The sequence below is a fragment of the Poeciliopsis prolifica genome, unplaced genomic scaffold, assembly GCF_027474105.1.
Source record: "Poeciliopsis prolifica strain line A6 unplaced genomic scaffold, Auburn_PproV2 SCAFFOLD017, whole genome shotgun sequence".
Classification (NCBI taxonomy): domain Eukaryota; kingdom Metazoa; phylum Chordata; class Actinopteri; order Cyprinodontiformes; family Poeciliidae; genus Poeciliopsis; species Poeciliopsis prolifica.
The window spans coordinates 3,788,106-3,806,962 of NW_026562392.1; the positions used below are offsets into that span (position 1 = coordinate 3,788,106).

At 40.8% G+C, this 18,857-nt stretch overlaps 1 protein-coding gene across 1 annotated transcript in view; it reads right to left on the reverse strand.

Moving 5' to 3' along the window:
- Positions 1-5,491: 5,491 nt before the first annotated feature.
- me1 (malic enzyme 1, NADP(+)-dependent, cytosolic) overlaps positions 5,492-18,857 on the reverse strand; it is an 87,273-nt gene continuing 73,907 nt past the window's right edge. The window contains exons 7-14 of the mRNA XM_055042030.1: positions 15,896-16,005; positions 14,015-14,112; positions 13,706-13,819; positions 12,406-12,511; positions 12,167-12,309; positions 10,380-10,553; positions 8,848-8,946; positions 5,492-8,754 (exon numbers count right to left, since the gene is read on the reverse strand). Of these exons, the coding sequence (XP_054898005.1) occupies positions 8,587-8,754; positions 8,848-8,946; positions 10,380-10,553; positions 12,167-12,309; positions 12,406-12,511; positions 13,706-13,819; positions 14,015-14,112; positions 15,896-16,005 (1,012 nt within the window). The 3' untranslated portion in view covers positions 5,492-8,586. The remainder of the gene's footprint in view (positions 8,755-8,847; positions 8,947-10,379; positions 10,554-12,166; positions 12,310-12,405; positions 12,512-13,705; positions 13,820-14,014; positions 14,113-15,895; positions 16,006-18,857) is intronic.

Below are 18,857 nucleotides of genomic sequence, written 5' to 3' on the forward strand. Positions count from 1 at the left end.
AGTCACAGGTTCAACGGTTTGCCGGCGGCGTGTTGGCAAACCACAAAGAAGAAGAAGACGACAGGAAGCAGTTCGTTGTTTTTTTTTAACATTTCTCGTTTTGATAGAAGCGTCGTGTTTGGTTTTTTTCCCCCCCACATTGGCGAAATACTGACAAAGTTTTGCGCAAATAAAGTAACAAACAGATCAGAGAGAATAATAATAATTAAAAAAAACCACAGAGCCTTTGTTGGTTGTTGAATGCATCCGTCCGTCAGGCGGATGGACTCAGGTGGGGCCTTCAGCAGGTAAGGAGATAAACACAGCAGGCAGATTTACATGCCACAACTGATGCTGACCACATCAAGGAGGACCTGGCCGTTAACAGGCAAAGGGAAAAACACTGGATCACCGTCGCGTATACGTCTGACCGCCGCAGTGACTCACATTCTGTGCAGTGGGACGGGCACCATGACCACACAAGCTAAAGGAGGCAAACTACTTTTTATACCCCATAACAAGCAGGAGCTGTTGTTGCCTCTCACAATTAATTAGGCAACTTATTGAGCTCGAGATGCAATATGCATGTTAATTTAATGGGCTAGGTCTGGTTCCAGAGAGGATGAGCAAGTGCTTTGATGTTGACAAAACTTGGCAGAAAAATCACTGGCGGCGAACAATTACAGAATTAATGAAGACCAAAAGAACAATCGCAGAAGGCTGTCCCTGCAAATACATGCATGCTAATATCTGGGGGTGCGCGCGCGTGTTGAATGCGACGTTGGCCAATCGCGAGCGACCGAGCGCATTCAGGCTGAACATCAATGCTCTCCTACCGGTCATGAGAGCATGGAGTGTGTTGGTGGGCTTACCTTTCTTTGTCAATGAGTGCTGTTTATTTTGGAACAGGTTCATACTCACCGAGTCCACAATACAGGAAAGAAATGCACCAATCATACAAAAAAGGCAAAGATATTGTATTTAGGCGTCGCCTTGTGTTAGATAAGGTACTTAATAGTACTTATAGAAAAATTATCGCACCAATCTGAGCAGTTTTTTTCTTTGGCGTGTGGGAACTGCTGGCACCAGGTCCTCTAGAACCTTGCAAGGATAAGTAGGGATGGATGGATGGATGGATGGATGGATGGATGGATGGATGGATGGATGGATGGATGGATGGATGGATGGATGGATGGATGGATGGATGGATGGATGGATGGACAATTGCATAATCTCTCTCTTTTATGGTAAAATATTGAGTTGCACTCCCTGAAACTATTGTTATTGTTTCCTAACAAACCTCTTTAAGTCTTCACAGAACGGCTGTATCAATTGTAGGGCCGTCCACGTTAACTCTTGCGATTAATCTAAATGTTTTGACGCCTCAATGTTATGTAACGCAGATTAATCGCATTACCTATTTTGACCTGAAAGCCTCTCTCCTGCGGAGGGTTACTTAATTCACAGAAGATCTTGTACTGCTGTCAGCAATGCAGCAAAAATGTTTGGGTGAGACCATGATACTATGTAACCTACTTATAGCAACCATGTCTTATTCTTCCAGTTTATAGTTAACATTTCTAAATTACATTTGAAACAGAATGACTTCTTTTGAACCTTTATGAACATGACAATTGAGATGCTTGATTTGAATCATTTTCTTGTAACATTTCAAGCTTACAGAGTTAAGCATGACGATTAATGACATCACTAATCTGAATAAATTCTTTAACTGACCGACTATTTGTAAAAAATAAATTTAGCCTTTGAAATCAGGTTGACTCTGAATGCTATTTCATTTAGGAGCATCAGGTTAAGGGGGACTCAATACAAAAAGCACGCCACACTTTTCAGGGTTGTTTTTTTGGGGTGGGTTAAACTTGTTTCGAAAACCATGTATCATTGTTCTTCCTCATCACAATTGCACCTACAGATTTATTCTGCATAAATGTGAATAAAATGCAATAAGGTTTGTGATCGTATCGTGTTAAGAAGTGCTATGAATCTGCAATGGAGGCAAGTTCAACAAAAATGTCCAGTAAATATCCAATAAACATCACCAATAACAAGCTTTTGAGATGTGTAGAAAAATTCAAAGGATGCGCTATAAAGCTTATTACTCGCCTCGCTAGCAGTTTGCTTTTCTGCCCTTTAAAACATTTTCTCATCCATTTTCACTCATTCCTTCAGATCGTTTCTCAGCATCTACAGCGGCCTCCGTTTTCAGGCAACAAAGGAAGCGAGCGATTTGGGTCACATGCAAATATCCCGCCTTTCGCATTCTCACCATGTGTTAGTCCATCTGCAGCATGCAGCAGAATCACAGGCAACAAGCCCGTCCACCGTCCACATTTAGTCCAAAAGCGGCAAACACATGTTCTGCAGCTGAAGGCGTTATAATGCCGCTTCCATAAATGTTGATTTTTCATCTCTCTCTTTTTTTTTGTCTTTATTTTTAAACTGTGTTTCAATCTGCGTGCTTCAGCTGAAAGCCTGCAGCCTGCAGCCTACTCACCACCTGTTGAGTTTGATGTGAAACACATAAACATAAAAAAAACAAAACAAAAACACTCAAGTGTCTAAAGTGAAAGCAAGTGTCCCATTTCAGTTTGATTTTGTTATTTTATTTATTTATTTATTTTTGCTGCAGGGACTGAGGTCTGAACGCCTCGTGCTGCGGCAATAAATAAATAAATAAATAAATAAAAAGGATTTAATTAAACACGACTGTGGGTCGTGATCACACATGTCACGTCGGATTTCGGGGCCTTGTCCAATTATGGAAAAGTCGTCAAGGCTCCTGCTTGGTAGCCGCGCGTGGTACCCGCCTGAGAAACAACAGGCTGCCGGAAACCTGCGCCCGCCGAAGGCCCGTCGTGGCGCAGGTTTCCGTCTGTGCCCTTGTCTCTCTGAATTAGAATTCACAGGGACAGCCGAGCAGCAGGAAGCTGCTGAGCAGAGGTGGTTTCTGGGTAAATGGTCCTGGTTCAGCGCTGGACATATCGCTGAGGGAACAAAAGTCCCTCCATGTAGCTAAAGCTAGAGCAGAGCTTGAGGTGGTGGGGTGTGTTTCTGGGTTTGTTCTGTCTTGCTTTAATTGTGGGATCAGATCAGATGTGCATGTTTACTCTTATAGCGAGACAAAAAGAAAAAGAAAAAAATTAAGCAAAGAAAAGAAACGTTCAGTACAAATAACTCGGTGGGGATGAAAACAACATGTGCAAATTCAAAAATATCTATATTTTTTTGTCCCTGAAGGAAAATTAAATGTTGTAACTTATATTCAAATTCTTCACTTATTGGAAATGGTTGTTGGCAGTGAAGATCTTCTAGCAGTCTGTATTACAACAAATTCGAAGAAGCCTCTGACTGAAGACACTATTTTTCGAGACAGTCTCGTGAACAGGGCGGTCAGTGAAGCCTGTGACTTCTTGAGTTTATGCCATCTTCCTTAAAGATGAGTCAAACTGGACGGAGAGCATAGGTGAAGATCTATTTCCATCCTTTTGCTACATTTTGTCAGTGAATTTTAAGACTGGCCTTTGACTGGACCATTGTAGCACCTGGACTTTGCTATACAGTTGATATGGTTTGGAGATCCAGGAGAAAACGCTTGGATTATGTTTCTTGGCTGGCCTGAATTGGGAAGCTGAAGCTTCGCTCAGGTTTATAAATTTCTTAGAAGTGCATTCATGAGACAAATAATCTGTGGAAAAAAAAGAGAAAACAATTGAGCTCCTCTGTCTTCACCCAGAGCCAACTACACACAGCTTGGTCAAGAACAACCAATATCAGAGCCAGGGTCTCTGCACTGTCAATCACATCTGTGTGCACGCTGCTCACAGCCTGCCACTTTCTACACTACAGCTGGTTGCCACACAACAAAGCCTGCCATAAATGCTAAGGCTAGTTAGCAAAACCACCGATGACGACGGTTAAACAGCTTTTTCCGTAACGGTGAGTTGCTTCTCTGCCGTTAGCACATAGAGCAGCATTGATTGACAGCGCTAAGCCTCTCCTCCTGGCTCTGATTGGTTGTTTCTGACTGAAAGTGGTGGATGTTTTTGCAGAGGGCAATAGTAGAACTGGAGGAGCTTGATTTTATTTTAGTTTTTACATGTCTCATACTTTTATTGTCAAGACATAGAGACAGTTTTCATAAATGTGTAAAATTCATCTTCGTGACGCTTACATGCTGCAGCGTTGAGATTTCATCCCAGAAACGTCCTGAATGTTGTTCCACCCACCAACACTGACTAGTTTACATCCCCACAGTCTGACACTGCCACCACCGTGCTGCATCATAGGGCTTTCTGGACGAGTGCTCAGTGACATTCTGCTCGCTAATGTCCTCTGGCAAATACACGAGTTATGCACTGCTTTCCTTTCATGTTTACTGGTGACACTTAACGATCAATACGCTTCTTCCAGCCGTCGGCTCTCGCGAGCGTGGCTCTTTGTGCGCGAGAGGAAAAGCGAAGAGAGCGGCACGCGCAGAGAGTCCTTGAGGCAGCGCGAGCCTCCGCTGTCCAGCGGACAACAGAGAGGAGCTGCACCATCCCCGCCGCCGATGGAAGGCGGCTGAAACAAAGCGTCCACAAGACCTTCATCCAAATAGTTTCCTTCCCCTCCACCACCATCACCATCACCATCACCATCACCTCTCTCTCTTTACTTGTCAAGGCTTGTGGTGTTTGTGTCGACAGTTTCATATGATTAACCTCGAGGTTTTTTTTTTTCAAACAGAAAAATATTTTCTTTTTTTCCTTCTTTTTGTTAAGATTCTCATATGTATATATATATATAGGCTATGTGTGTGTGTGTGTGTGTGTAGTTACTACACAGACTGAAAAGAAAAAAGTAGGTACAAAAAAAAAAAAAAAGACAGCCAACATTAACACCAGAGTGTATCTCGGAAATGTATTAAAATTGTGTCAAAAGTGTTGATTTATGTTGCGCTTACTTTATTAAGCACTAGGGCTGGAAGTCATTTTCTTGGTAATCAATTATTCTGACGAGTAACTGATAAAAATAATAATAAAAACAAACAAACAAAAAAGCTGACAGTGTACTTAAAGCAATGTTAGAAATATATTCAAATAAACAAATAAGTTCTCTTTTTACGTGAGAAAATAAACACTTTGTTGCCTAAAATGTGCAGCATTCCTTTAGTGAGTTTGAACCAGGTGAAGCTAAAACTATGAAACTTGAGACAACTAATTTTGTACACTTTTGGTTTCAGTATATCTTTTTTTCCCCTTTTAGCGAAATGCCATCTTTTGAGTCCGATCAGTTATTTCAATAATCGATTTGTGATGATTAAAGTGATTAATTGAGCAGCAATTATTAAAATGCTGATATGAGATTTACTCCTGTGCAACATTAATGTGATTATTCACCATCTCCATGATCCAATAAGTCTCATTAGTTCAGGTTATCAGTATCATCAGGAGGGTTTGTTTGATCCATAAAACTCAGTCCTGAGAGTAAAAGCAGTCTTTAATAAATCAAATCAAATCAAATCACATTTTATTTATAAATGTATAGCACATTACAGCAGCAAGGCATTTCAAAGTGCTCTACATCATAAACACAAGAACACAAAGTCATGCATCATATAATAGACAATGCATTGTTACATATTACGTTTCAAATACAATTAAACAGGTGTGTTTTTAGTTGAGATTTAAAGGAAGTCAGGGTTTCTGCTGTTTTACAGTTTTCTGGAAGTTTGTTCCAAATATTTGGTGCATAGATGCTGAAAGCTGCTTCTCCTCTCTTGGTTCTGGTTCTGGGGATGCAGAGCAGAACCAGAACCAGAAGACCTGAGAGGTCTGGAAGGTTGATACAACAACAGCAGATTGTGATGCCAAACCGTTCAGTGATTTGTAAACTAACAACAGTATTTTAAAATCTATTCTTTGAGCTACATGGAGCCAGTGGAGGGACTTCAAAACTGGTGTTATGTCTCTATCTTCCTGGTCTTAGTGAGAACGCAAGCATAAACTTCAAATTCAAATACAGTATGTTCTCTATTTAATACTGCATCTATGTGGTTCTAACCTGAGATGCATCAAACGCAGCAATGGAAGCTGAGAGCGTCTCAAATAACGTGTTAGTGCGCCCTCTGCTGGGCATTTGCAAAACCTTAGAGTGCTCCTTCACTTGAGGGAGGTAACTCTGAGTTGTTAGGGTTTAATGACTTTCGTAGGGTGAGTAAGATAAAAGACTAAGCTCACCGTACCAATAAGGACAGAGCGTGCGAATCATTGGCGCTGGAAGCAATGGAGGCTGTTCTGGTCTCATAGCTTGGTGGACGTAGAGAGGGAAATGTGAAATGGCAGAGGACGGGGAGGACGGCTAGACACAGTCACACTGTGTCTAGCCTCAGGGTTTGGTGGGGGGAGGTTTACTGATTAGCACTAATCAGAACGTCCAAGTAAGGTGCCATTTAATGAAACTGCAAACAAGGTCAGAGGGGTGTAAGGTTACAGATGCCAGTCAGAGTCTGTCTGTCTGTGACCTCAGAGGTGTCAAAGGCCTGCAGGGCGGGGCCAAAATGTGTCAGGCAGAAGCTTAAAGTTAGCTCAGAAAAACATGCAGGCAAAGCAGCGTTCGCTCCACCAACATCCTGCTTCTCCTACTGAAAAGTGGACAGAGATAAATGGGAAAACCCATCACCGTATCTGAACGACTGAAACTACGGGCAAGTTAATGAAGCAACTTGTGTGATCTGCTATATAAGGTGGGACCTTTCATCACAACCATTTTGAGTGGCATTAAGTATAAAAGCTGAAATGTTTAGCAGCAGATCTGGAATATTATCTTATTGTGTGTAAAGTGTATGTAGAGCTATATTTTCTTTTAGGGGTGTTCTACTAAATCTGCATGCAAAATAGGGAAAATAACATTTTGTTTCTTTCTAGAGGTACATTTACAAAACCACCTACATTGTATATCAGTAGATTTTGATCAATCAATGTGAGCAGCAATTGTCAGTGCAGCTCACAGTTTACAGCTCAACGACTGTAAACTTTTAACTTATTTTTCAGGGCAATTTTGCTCATCTAACAAGAAAACAAACAAAAAATCTAAAACTCGCTTGTGATTGAATCTTAAAAATGTTACGAAAATCTATTACGTCTATTTCAATTAGCTGGCATTTTAACAGTTTCCCAGACAACCACAGCCAGGATGTACTGAGAATGACTGGCTTAGCTAGCCTGAGCTCGCTAACCAGCGTTAGCGCTGGTTAGCGCTAACGCTGCTAAACTAGCTGCGTCTGGATAAAACCGGAGCGCTGTTTCAAAACAAGTGTTAACTTTTGTGAGGTCGAGGTACATTCATTCCTCGGCTTAAACATTTTTAATGCCGAATATTTAATGCGATCAACTACTTAGGCCAACAGCAACAATAGCTAAAAATCTCTGAGAATCTGAGCTGTGAAAAATGTGACAGTCGCTCAGCTTTCTACACAAATGCGCAAAAATACTTAAATCTGGTGAGAGTGTTTCTGATGAATACTGGCAAAGGATCAAAACCGTCTGCAGCCTGCACACTTAAACTGGCCCCTGGATGGTGCCGACATTGAGACATATTGATCATCAGGGCAGAACTGGGGTTCCCTAAGGCCAAAATGGGGGATTTAGTGGCTGAGCGAACGGAAGGACTTGGGAGGACCGAACGGCTCTGAGTGCATTGCCTGAGGAGGGACGCCAAGCACTGGATGCTGACTGGTCTGTTTGCTTCAGACGGGCCTGGCTAGTAGGCCAGCCCAGGCCTCTGGTAGCCCACAGACTGTTTGACTAGTTATTGATCGATTAAATAACGTTAGTCTGCCCCCCCGTCTCCACAGTTTAACCCACACCCCACAATATACGATCACAAACGGACGCAGCAGACGAACTGCTGAGTCCGTTTGTCTTTCATTTTACTCATGTTGCTTGTGCTTTTCTAAGGCCTTGGTTTAATTTACTTTATTATTAAACCTGAGAAGAGAATATTAGTTTTGGTAAAATTGCTGAACGCACAGTTACATGAAATCACATGTGGAGTGAGTGCCTCGGTTGTGGCAATCCATATGTCACAATGACATCAACTGACCACTGGAGGGAGCCAAAACATCATCCACACGTCTGAGACCATCAGGGGGAAATCCTGGACTTTTTCATGATTTCTTCCAGCAGAAGAAATCATAAAAGTTATAGAGGTTAAAAATGAGCCTCCATAACTCTGAGAGCATTAAACTGACCAGAGAGCGTTTAATCCAAAACTTTTTATTAATTTGGCAAAGTGTCTGGATTTTAGCCGACACAGTCATAAAATAACTATTACAGTACGATTAAAAAGTTACACCATAACATCACCCTCTATGTAAAACAAAGTGGTGACAGCAACAGACGCAATATTTCATAATGCAAACCAATAAAGCTCGAGTTGTCTTTGATTAATTTAAAGTACATTAATATGATCAAAGGGAAGGTTATGCACACATCTTTTACATCCCAACTCTCAATCCTTGGATAACTTTGCACGTCAGTGGTAATAATCCCCTTTAAGGGCTTTTTTTGATTTTTGGTGCTTCTTTTGGTTTCTGTGTACAGAACATCAAAGTTTGCACGTCTGCACAGCTGTGCAGTCCTCTGGCCACTGGTACGAGTCAAAGGTGAAGTCGTCGTAGTCGGTGCTATAGCAGATCGAGCGAAGGTGCGCTTCTTTGTCGGACGGCTCGGGGTGGAGAGTGGCCATTTTGTGGTGGTAAGCGTAATCCATGATCTGTAAACGGAAATTGTTGAGAGGGTTTCGGGATGGAGCGATACTTCTTGCTGTGTTCGCATGTTGGATGTAACATGGTGCTGAGGGTCTCACCTTAGCAGCCAGTTTAAGAGAAACCTTCCTCATGGAGCGGAGAGGAGGATAGAGTCTTCCCTCGGCGAGATCCTCGTCAGTCACCTGGTCAGCAAGCGCCTGCAACAAACCGCTTATGTCAGCGTAAAGAAGCCAATCGAGCTACTAGGAGGAATTGCTTTCGTTTTAAGATTATCCAGAACCTATATAAACGTTTATGGGGAAAAAAATAAAAAAATAGGCATCTTATCTCATAATTACTAGACCCGGATCTTGTAATTATGAGAGAAGAGGTTGTAATTAGGAGACAACTAGAGATGTGCCATTTAAAGACACAGAACGTCTGATATTCTGTCGCTGGTATTCAGAGACTCCCATGGAGAACCATCACTTTCATTATTGACTGATTTTCATTTTCCAAGAGTAAGGATGTTCATTAACCAGCGATGCTCGATAATAAACTGTTTGTGGAATGGCTTTGTTCTTTCAGCAAGGTAACGAAGAATTGACTTCAGAATCTAATAATGCCAAATTATCCGACAGACGAAAAAGGTAAGAAAACAAAAAATTCTTGAACGCATTTTGTAATACTTTCTGCCGCGTTATGTAATAATGTTATAATATTTTGAACCGATTATTGAAAATACAGTGGTTGCTATTTTAAAAGCATAACAATATGGCCAGATAGAGGACATGATCCTTTGCTTGTGTTCGTCTTAATCAATATGCTTCTAAGAATAATCACGAATTAGGTTATGGATTTTAAACTTTGATCAATAAATAAATAAATGCAAACTTTCAGTTGCAGACACTCACTCTTAAACCCACATGTCATTCAAGGCAAAACAATCAAAACACACAACTTTTTCAACGCGTTGTTTTTTGCGACATCTCGTCTCGTAGTGATGAGATGAGATACCTGTTTTTTATTTTTTATTTTTTTGATAATTGCAAAAAAAACAACAAAAAAACATCTAGTGTAATTTCAGGATTTTAAGCTACAATATTGTGAAATGATTTGTCTCATTATGTAATGCCTCATTGCATTATGTAGCAATGTAACGATACAAGGAGTATGTAGTAAAACAACATTAAAGCCACGTTATGCAATAACACACAGTGATGTATTTTAAGGTAGAGTTCTGATGATGAGTCTGAAAAGACACCTAAAACACCAAAACCTCAGTGTTTATTGACCAAAGTTTCAACTGAAATCTGCAACATGATCGTTATGAGGAGTGTAATTATTAAGATGTTTATGATTGTTTATTATTACATTCCATCATCGCTTCTAACAAAAATGAGTGACCTCCACATTTTGCACAAAATGGAATGCTGTTACATCCTAAATAAATGCAGAAAGAAGGAAAAAAAAATGCATTCAAAGAATTTCACGACGTAAAGCCATTTTAACAAAGTTTCATCACATTCTGAAGTCCGACTCATTACACTTTCACATGATGCGGCATAATAGCTCAGCCCATCTCTGAATCCTCTGTGTGAGCGCTCATCATTCAGTTTAGCCTTGACATCTACAACCGTTCGTGCATCACCTCTGCAGTGGTCAGGAAGACATCCTGGGTGATGTGTCGCAAGGAACACGCAGTGACGCCCAGGGCCATGCCGGGGAAGATGTAGGCGTTGTTGCCCTGGCCGGGATAGAACGTCCTCCCATCAGGCAGGGTGACGGCGCCAAATGGACTGCCGCTGGCGAAGATGCCACGGCCCTGCAGCAAGAGGGAGTTCAATATAATGCAAGTTAACCTCTCGGCCTCATTATAGACATGTATAAACCACTATACATATACATATTATATTATTCCCTTCTGGTTCTTATCCTCTGAACTCGGGTCCTCTACCAGAGGCCCGGGAGCTTGAGGGTCCTGCGCAGCAGTATCTTGGCTGTGCCAAGGACTGCACATTTCTCTACTTATAATATATATATATATATATATATATATATATATATATATATATATATATATATATACACTACCGTTCAAAAGTTTGGGGTCACCCCATTCAGTACTGTAGCTTCTGTGAGGAGCTAAACTGTTTTCAGATGTGTGCACATGGTTGCACAAGAGTTTTTTGAAACATCAATTAGCCTTCTGAGCCAATGAGCAATCACATTGTACCATTAGAACACTGGAGTGATAGTTGCTGGAAATGGGCCTCTATACACCTATGTAGATATTGAACCAAAAACCAGACATTTTTAGCTAGAATAGTCATTTACCATATTAGCAATGTATAGAGAGTATTTCTTTAAAGTTAGGACTGGTTTAGAGTTATTTTCATTGAAAAGTACAGTGCTTTTAGTGACATTTTAATGTCACCCCAAACTTTTGAACGGTAGTGTGTATATATATATATATATATATATATATATGTGCACTGAGAAATCAGCTATTTGTCTTATTTCCAAGGATTTAAATGTGGTTAAACTAAGCTTTATCGCAAAAGTCATAATTATAAGCTAGCTCGATGAAATCACACTTAAGATGACCATGGAAATAAAACCATGATTAAAAACAAAAACAAAAAAGTCATAGTTGTGCTGCTTCCAAAACTACAAAAAGCAAAAATCTTCACAAAGTTTGATGATTATATTTTATAAACATGCTGAGTTGTAAAATGAAAACTAAAAATTGACAAGACCAACATTTTTAGCCCTGCTCTGCTTTTTATTTCTTGTTTTTTTTTTATTTCCAAGACAAATCTGGTGGCGGCAGCAACAGCAGCAGCACTTTTTGGTGTGGAAGTTGTTTCTCACAGTTTGCTATTTTATCCATTTCCTGTAACAGTGAGGTGTTTAAAATGAACTCGGTGGAAGAGCAAAGGCGTTAGAAGCTATTTAGAAGAACAGTTGATCCAGGCTGCGATAGAGTGAGAGAGAGCAAGACTTTCAGCAGAAAACTGAAAGGCTGAGTGGAGAACAGTCTCTGGTCTATCCTTGCGAACTTCTAGTCTCCTTCGGTCACTGAATGTATCGAAAGAAGAAAAAAAAAGAAAGAAGAAAAAAAAGGGCATACCCTACTATTAAGGTATGCCTTTATACTTTTAGAAATAAACACGATGAGACTGCTGATTTAGAAATGCCTACTTTACTAAACTACAGTAACAACCAACATGAAACACAAAAGCTTGTTTAAAATTTAAAATTCATAATAATTTTTGTTTGTTTTTAAAATAATAGTTACACAATGTTTTACATAGCCCATCCAATCACACAGCAGTGTGTAGCTCCCGATACTCCTACTATAAATATCTAATGGCTATTAATGGCACATAAAATAAATAAGAATTGGAGCTCTAACCACAGTGCAGCACTGCGTACCTCTGTGAATGTGTAGCATTGCTCAGCAGTGCACTCGGCTTTGCTTGTTGGATTGCTGAGGGCGAGGATGATTGGTCGTTCATTGAAGGAAGCCATGTCCCTGATGATCTGCTCAGAGAAAGCTCCGGGAACAGCGGCAACACCTGAGATTCAAGAACGCTGAAGTTCAGTGGGGGTACTGAACCGTGTCTGGAAACGATCTGCCAATGTCTGACAACATGAACAGAAGTGTTGCTCACCAATGATGGCTGTGGGTTTCAGATCCCTGACCACGTCCTCCAGGTTTCTCATCTGAGGATGCTCATGGGCGAATTGCTCCTTCTCGTGGGTCAGGTTGTCTCGGCCCTGAGGATGCCGAGTGAGGGGATGAAGTTTTAAAATATCAAAGAAAAAAAAAAGGAACATTACTCATCGGAAAAATATGATTAATCTGCATCTTTTCTAAAAATGGTCACAAGCCTGCTATGTTGGTTTGAAATGCACAAAATACCCTGAATATCCTTCCTGAATATTTGAACATACAAAATCTTCCAGGCAGGTAAAGTAACCTATAGTTCTCTAACCTATAGTGCCACCATGTTTTCTAAACTCTCCCAAGAACCTTTAATCATTCGTCCAAACCAAGGGAAAGTTCAAAGTGAAAACCAGGATTCAAAATTTTGCTCTTAAAAGTTCCAAAATTACATTTCTTAAAGGGGCAGTGTTATGTAAGAACCCACTTTTTTGAGCTTTTCTTCATCTCATAGTGTTATTCTTCCATTAAAAACATACGTGGACTGTGGCTTCGATTCTTTTGTGCATATTTGAGAAATCCTTTGACCTCCCTTGATAACCAATCAGCTGTGAAAAACGCCTGGGTGAACCTAGCCCCGCCTTCGAGACAAAGCTCCTCCTGAAAGCTGCAGCTTCTGAGCTTCGTAGCTTCTGCCTCACAGAGCGGCCCTCCCTCTCCGCCACTCAGCTCCTTCAGACTAGCCAGAAGCAATTAGCAAACACCTGCTGAGCTCTGAGCTCATTATAGGAGCAACTTTTCAGTGAAATGCTGGTGAAAACTTTGTTAAAGGGTTAATAGAGGAACTATGTTGTGACAACATCCTGAAGGCGAAGATTCAGAAAGAGGCGGCGCTTTTAAAGAGAGAGTCCCAATTTAAAGGCTTTAAATTGCAAAGTAAAATTCATTTTAAGTCATATTTAATATATTTTTTAACAACTGAAGGCAATAGTCTAATGATTGTGCTATAAAAACACATAAAACCTCCCCATTAACGTTTTCTAACAGCACAACCTTTGCGTTGGTCACTGCTGTGAGAAAATAAATAGCAACTCAAGTGGATTTTCTTAAGCTAAAATGTGAAAGTAAAAAAAAACCTCTCCAGTGCAACATGAACCAAGGACCACAAGTCTCCTAAGTGAATATGAACATGTGAAGACTTTGGATTGGAAACACAATTAGCCAAGGCAAATCATTGTACATATAAATTTCTCCCTTTGTTGTGTTCGGTTTAGTTTGCGTGTGTCTTTTCAGGCCTACTAAGACACCTTGACGATGAGTCCCTTTGAGTCAACCATCCAGATTTTTTTCAAGCATTCTTCTTTGCCGAGTCCCTCCTTCTCCATTGCGGAGGAGATGAGCTCGGCGATTCCCATCGCTGCCTGGAAACAGCAGAGAAAGAAGGGGAGAGAAAAGGACAAAAGGAAAAAAAAGAAAAAAAAAAAAAAAAAAAAAAGAACAGACGCAACTTTATTTTTACTCTGAAAGTTCTGGCTTCAAAACGTGTGACACACATCGGTCCTATTAGAGACCAGACCATGATTTTTCTATTTTATTGGTATGGCTGATGCACAAACCTCTCCTGCCCCTTGGAACACAATGGTGTGGCTGCTCATTTTGCTTTTGGTGATGCGGAGGGCGGAGAAGAGTCCCGCTACTGCGACAGCTGCTGTGCCTAAAGAAAGAGACCGGAGTCAATTAGACTTTTCTAACACTGAACTCAGAGTTTATAGTATTTAATGATGCTGCATGTTAAAAGACTGAGTTTTGAGTGGATTTGAAAGAAATAAAGAAATAGCAGATCAGAGCTGCAGATTCTTTCTGGGCGAATGCCGTCCGTACATGTCTTATGGTATACGTAAAAGTCTTTTTGTCCTGAGCTAAAACCCTGAAAAAAAAAGACTGTCGTTCAACGCTGAAGACTCGGCTCCTCATTAAGCTCATTAATGACATGAGGAACAACAAAATGTTCCACACTCTGACATTTTATTGGCTCACTGTTGACTTTATTGTTCTGCGGCGTCTCAGCCTTCCCGTTCAGAACAGACTGAACTTTTCTCTGCCATGGTCTGCTACTGCTCTACATCGTAACGTCAGTGGTGCTACGGTGTAGAGGTTGTGGCTAAACCGCCATGATGAGCAATGTGTGGAAATATTGTCCCGTTTCCACATTTGTATCTTTTTTAAATTCAAAAATGTTCAGAAGGTGAAGATGGATCCTGACGTTTGTCTCTGTCGGACTTTTCAACCTGTGATATTGCTTTTGTAGTTATAGCTTCTTCCTCTATAAGTGTCCCTTCTTCTCAGCGATAAAATAAACCATTTTAATGCGGATGAACACATGCCAGGCGGCCATATTTGTGCCTGTCTACATGATGAATATAGCATCTTCAGGGATCCTCAAATGGAAGCCCTTGGTGAACCAAACCTCTGAAGGTTCACAATTCTGCTCCTCATATTTTGTCAATTGCTTTTTTTTATTTTTCTTTGATGCCACACAAGGAAGCAGTGTCCAGACACACACACACGTGTGTCTTTGACCACCTTAAACGTTGTGTAATCAGCAGTTTTCCGAAGTCATGACAGCAACACACCATCGTGACAGACAGAAGACTATATCACGCAGTTAAGGCGGTCGTAATAAGCAGTAAATTAATTAATCTTATAATAAATTAAAAATAAACTCAATAATTTATCGTTTTCTCTTTTTCTACCTAAAACTGGATGACAAATCTTCAGTCTGGTGTTTTAGTCTCAACTAGACCTTTTTTTTGTTTTGTTTGAAGAACACTTTTGTTTATCATTCATTTTATTTCTTATTTCTGTTGTTTGTTGAGATACTTAAAATGTCTTCCAATTCCAGTGTTAAATGTTGAATAGAGTTTAAAGTTTATTGAACTTTGAGAACATGTTCTTGTGTTATTATCTTCAAGTTATATTACTTGAAGATGGTCTCAAAACAACAATAACATCGTTTGTCTCCATAACGTCTGGCGACAATTTATTGTCCATCAAAATTTGCTATTGCGACAGGCCTAGACATGGTAAACTTAGTCCATGTGGATTTCTAAATTTGAAGGAATCGTTGATGCAGTTTCTAAAATTCTGTCCGCCAATATTCTGCCAATTATTGGATAGAAAGCATTTTGGTTGTCCTGACTTGATGTAAAACAAGCACAGATGAGTTTGAGTCAAAGTGAAATAGTAGGAAAAAAACTGCATATGTAAAAATCTGCCAAATGCATTTTCTTTCTTTTCCACTGGACGGCTTTTACCAAAAGCCTTTTACAGTGGCTCTTGATAAAAGCCGTGACAGTCTAATGTGCTGTTGCTCCTCTGGTTGGTTCCGTCGTTCTTCTTTTCCGCTGCTTTAACCTCACTTTTTCCTCTTCATTCACCATTTTAAACCAGAACTCCTGACACTCTGTTGGTGTTGGGTGAACGGCTCCCCCGGTTACCTTGGATGTCGTCGTTGAATGTGCAGTATTTGTTGCGGTACTTGCTCAGCAGTCGAAAAGCGTTGATGTTTGCAAAGTCCTCAAAATGAATCAGACACTCCATGCCGTACCTGCAAGCAGAAGACATGCATTTTGTTCATTGCTGAACCGACGCAGTGGGAGAAAACAAAACGCATTCACGAGGTGTAACTCGGCTCAGAGGGAGGAGCGGCCGCTCAACACTTCCTCTCAAGCAGATGAGAGGAAGTGTGGACCTTTAGCTGCTAATTGAAAATGAAGCTTTGTGGAGAAAAAGGCAATAGAACATTTTCCACCTGCGTGCCCCCATGTGATTTTAGGAGTTTTAACGAGGGAGCTCAAACACCCAATAAAAAAAGGGCAACAAACATCTAATTTCAGGGGAAAGAGCCAAAAGCAGTAAACCAGCGGTGTTCGGTTTTACAAGCTGCTGCTTAGACCACCTATACTACCCAGACAACACCTGTAGGCTCCTCAAAGAGCCACATCTCTTAGCAAAACTTAAGCCCAGCACTACAAGGTTTGCATCTGGACTCGTGACAAAGAAGTTTCTCCTCTGTTGAAACAGGAAACAAAATGATTCTCGTCTTTGTTTCATGTCATTCTTCACATCCTTTAGCCTTTTCTGTAACATTCTCCTGAAATAATGACCAAGGTCTGTTTTGTTTTTGTATGTCAGTCAAAAAAAAATACATTCAACAAAAAATTACTTAGGATGATACTTTAGGAAGATGACAATGTACTGTCATTTTTAAAGGCAAACATTGTGTTAATAGGAACAATTTTGTTCTGCCTCATTCTTACAAACAGGTCAATGGTGTCAACAAACTGCAACTTCTACAACAGAGAAGTTTAATATTCAAAAGTTATTCTACATATGAATATACTGATATGAAGACGACAGAGTGGGTCTGTCAGAACCACCAGAACTGATTTTAACAGTAAGAATGGCGGCTGCTGCTTGACAGCAGACGAACCGAAACGGCGTAGTGCTTCATTCTGGAAGGAAACAGTTTGTGACTTTTCTTTTTCCGTCTTCTCTATAATGTAGAATTGGAAAATGAAGCAGGACCAAGTGCAGCCATGTTTAATAATTACTGAAAAAGTTCATTTATTTCAGTAAATTCACAAAGTGAAACAGTTAGAAATTAATTAGTTTTCATTTTTGTTCATTATAATTAGTTTCTGTTAACAGATCATGAAAATGTGACATTTAGGATTAGAAAGTGACATCAGAAATCATAATGCAGAAAAACGGGCCTGCCGAAAAGCAAAGTTTAATACTTGTTTAAAGGTTGTTGTTTTTAAAAATATCTGTTTTTTTTTTTTAAGAAGGCAAACAAGCCTCATTGTACTGGCAGGAAACTAACACTGCACAGCACACTGAACACATCGCCTCCACACGGCAGTGGCAGGACCAGAGTGGGAGTGGGGAGGTTTCTGTGCAGAAGTTCAGGGGCAAATTCTGCTCTGAACTGTTTGAAACGAGGCCGTGGAAAGAAAAAAGGAGAAGGTTCATCTGAACTGGAAATTTAAGAAAACACAACTTCTGTTCCAGTGACAGAGCGACGGAGGAAATTGGGGACAGGCTGGGTAAACATCAACTTCCAGGACAGAGACACTGGATAACAGAGGGAGGTGCTTGTTTTCAGCCATCCTTTCCTTACTGTTTCCAGGTATTCTGCTCTCCTTTGCTTCCCTGGGTCCTCTGTGAGCAAAGCACCGTCATTGAACAGCTCTGCAAAGCGGTTTCCCACTTGTTACGGCAACTGCAGAACCGCTTAGGTTTGCAAAGAGCTGGGCGGAAGTGAAAATCAAAAAAAACAAATGATAAATTTCAGATGCAATAAAACTTTACGTCCTGTTGAAAGATTTCTGTCCCGTGACTCACAGCAGGACACTGGACGCGCCTGCGCAGACGCTGACGGCGGCACAAGCTTCCCGCCAACACCGGAGCAGCGCCGACGCGAGAGAAATGTGTTTTCTATCAGAGACGCAGCGCTGCTGGGAGACGGCAACAAAGACGAGGAATTATGAGGCCAAAAATGGGAGCTATAAACATTTCATTGTGTTTCGGCTCGAGGACAAGGAGACGGGCGACCGGCGCGGGGTGGATGCGGGCACTGCCCTATTGCCAAGGAAAACGGCGTGAGTGAGAGGTCACGCAAGTTCACAGGCTGGCTTGGGTTGACTCGGAGGAGAGCTGCATTGGTCTGCTGCTGCTCGGGCCGCTCGCTGGGAAAAGACCGAGCTGCTTTTCTTTTAACTTAAGCTCGAAATAGACATTTTAGCGTTAACCCTAATTGCCTCTTAGATTGAACATAAAATAAACGCATGCATACTTATGAGCTTTCGGTGACCACAAATTGCAGAGTGGATATCTATGATTGTGGTGTTAAACAAAGGAACATTGCCTCTCTGCTGAGGCGCTTCGATCCGATGTACGCACCAATAAAGATAGGGTTCTTGTTCTGTGTTTTATTTTATTTTATTTTTTAACAATGTGTGTGAGGTTGTTTTTTCTGTGGCAAAACGAAGCTTCTGTTCAGCGATCGGTGTCTTTGTTTTGCGGCTGTAACTTTCACTGGACCCCCAGGGACCTCGTAAAGTCCCAGCGTGTTCCCACGGCAACTCAATTAAAGAAAACGACAAAGATGGAAAGACATGATTTGCTTCATGTTCTTAGTGAAGAAGTATGGGCAGAAACCTACCCAGGCCGAGGCACACCCAGATTTAAATGGCTTAGTATTATTCCTGACCATGCTCTAAGAAGCAAACTAATCCCTGAGCAGCAGAGCTTGCACTCAACTACCGTAAGCACTAAAGGAAAAGGTGGATTTGTGATCATTGACCATAAAATTGTGTAACTTAGCATTTTGAAAATAAAATTGTCAAATGGTACCACAGCAATTAAAAAAACAATACAAAAAAGCAATAGTTTTTT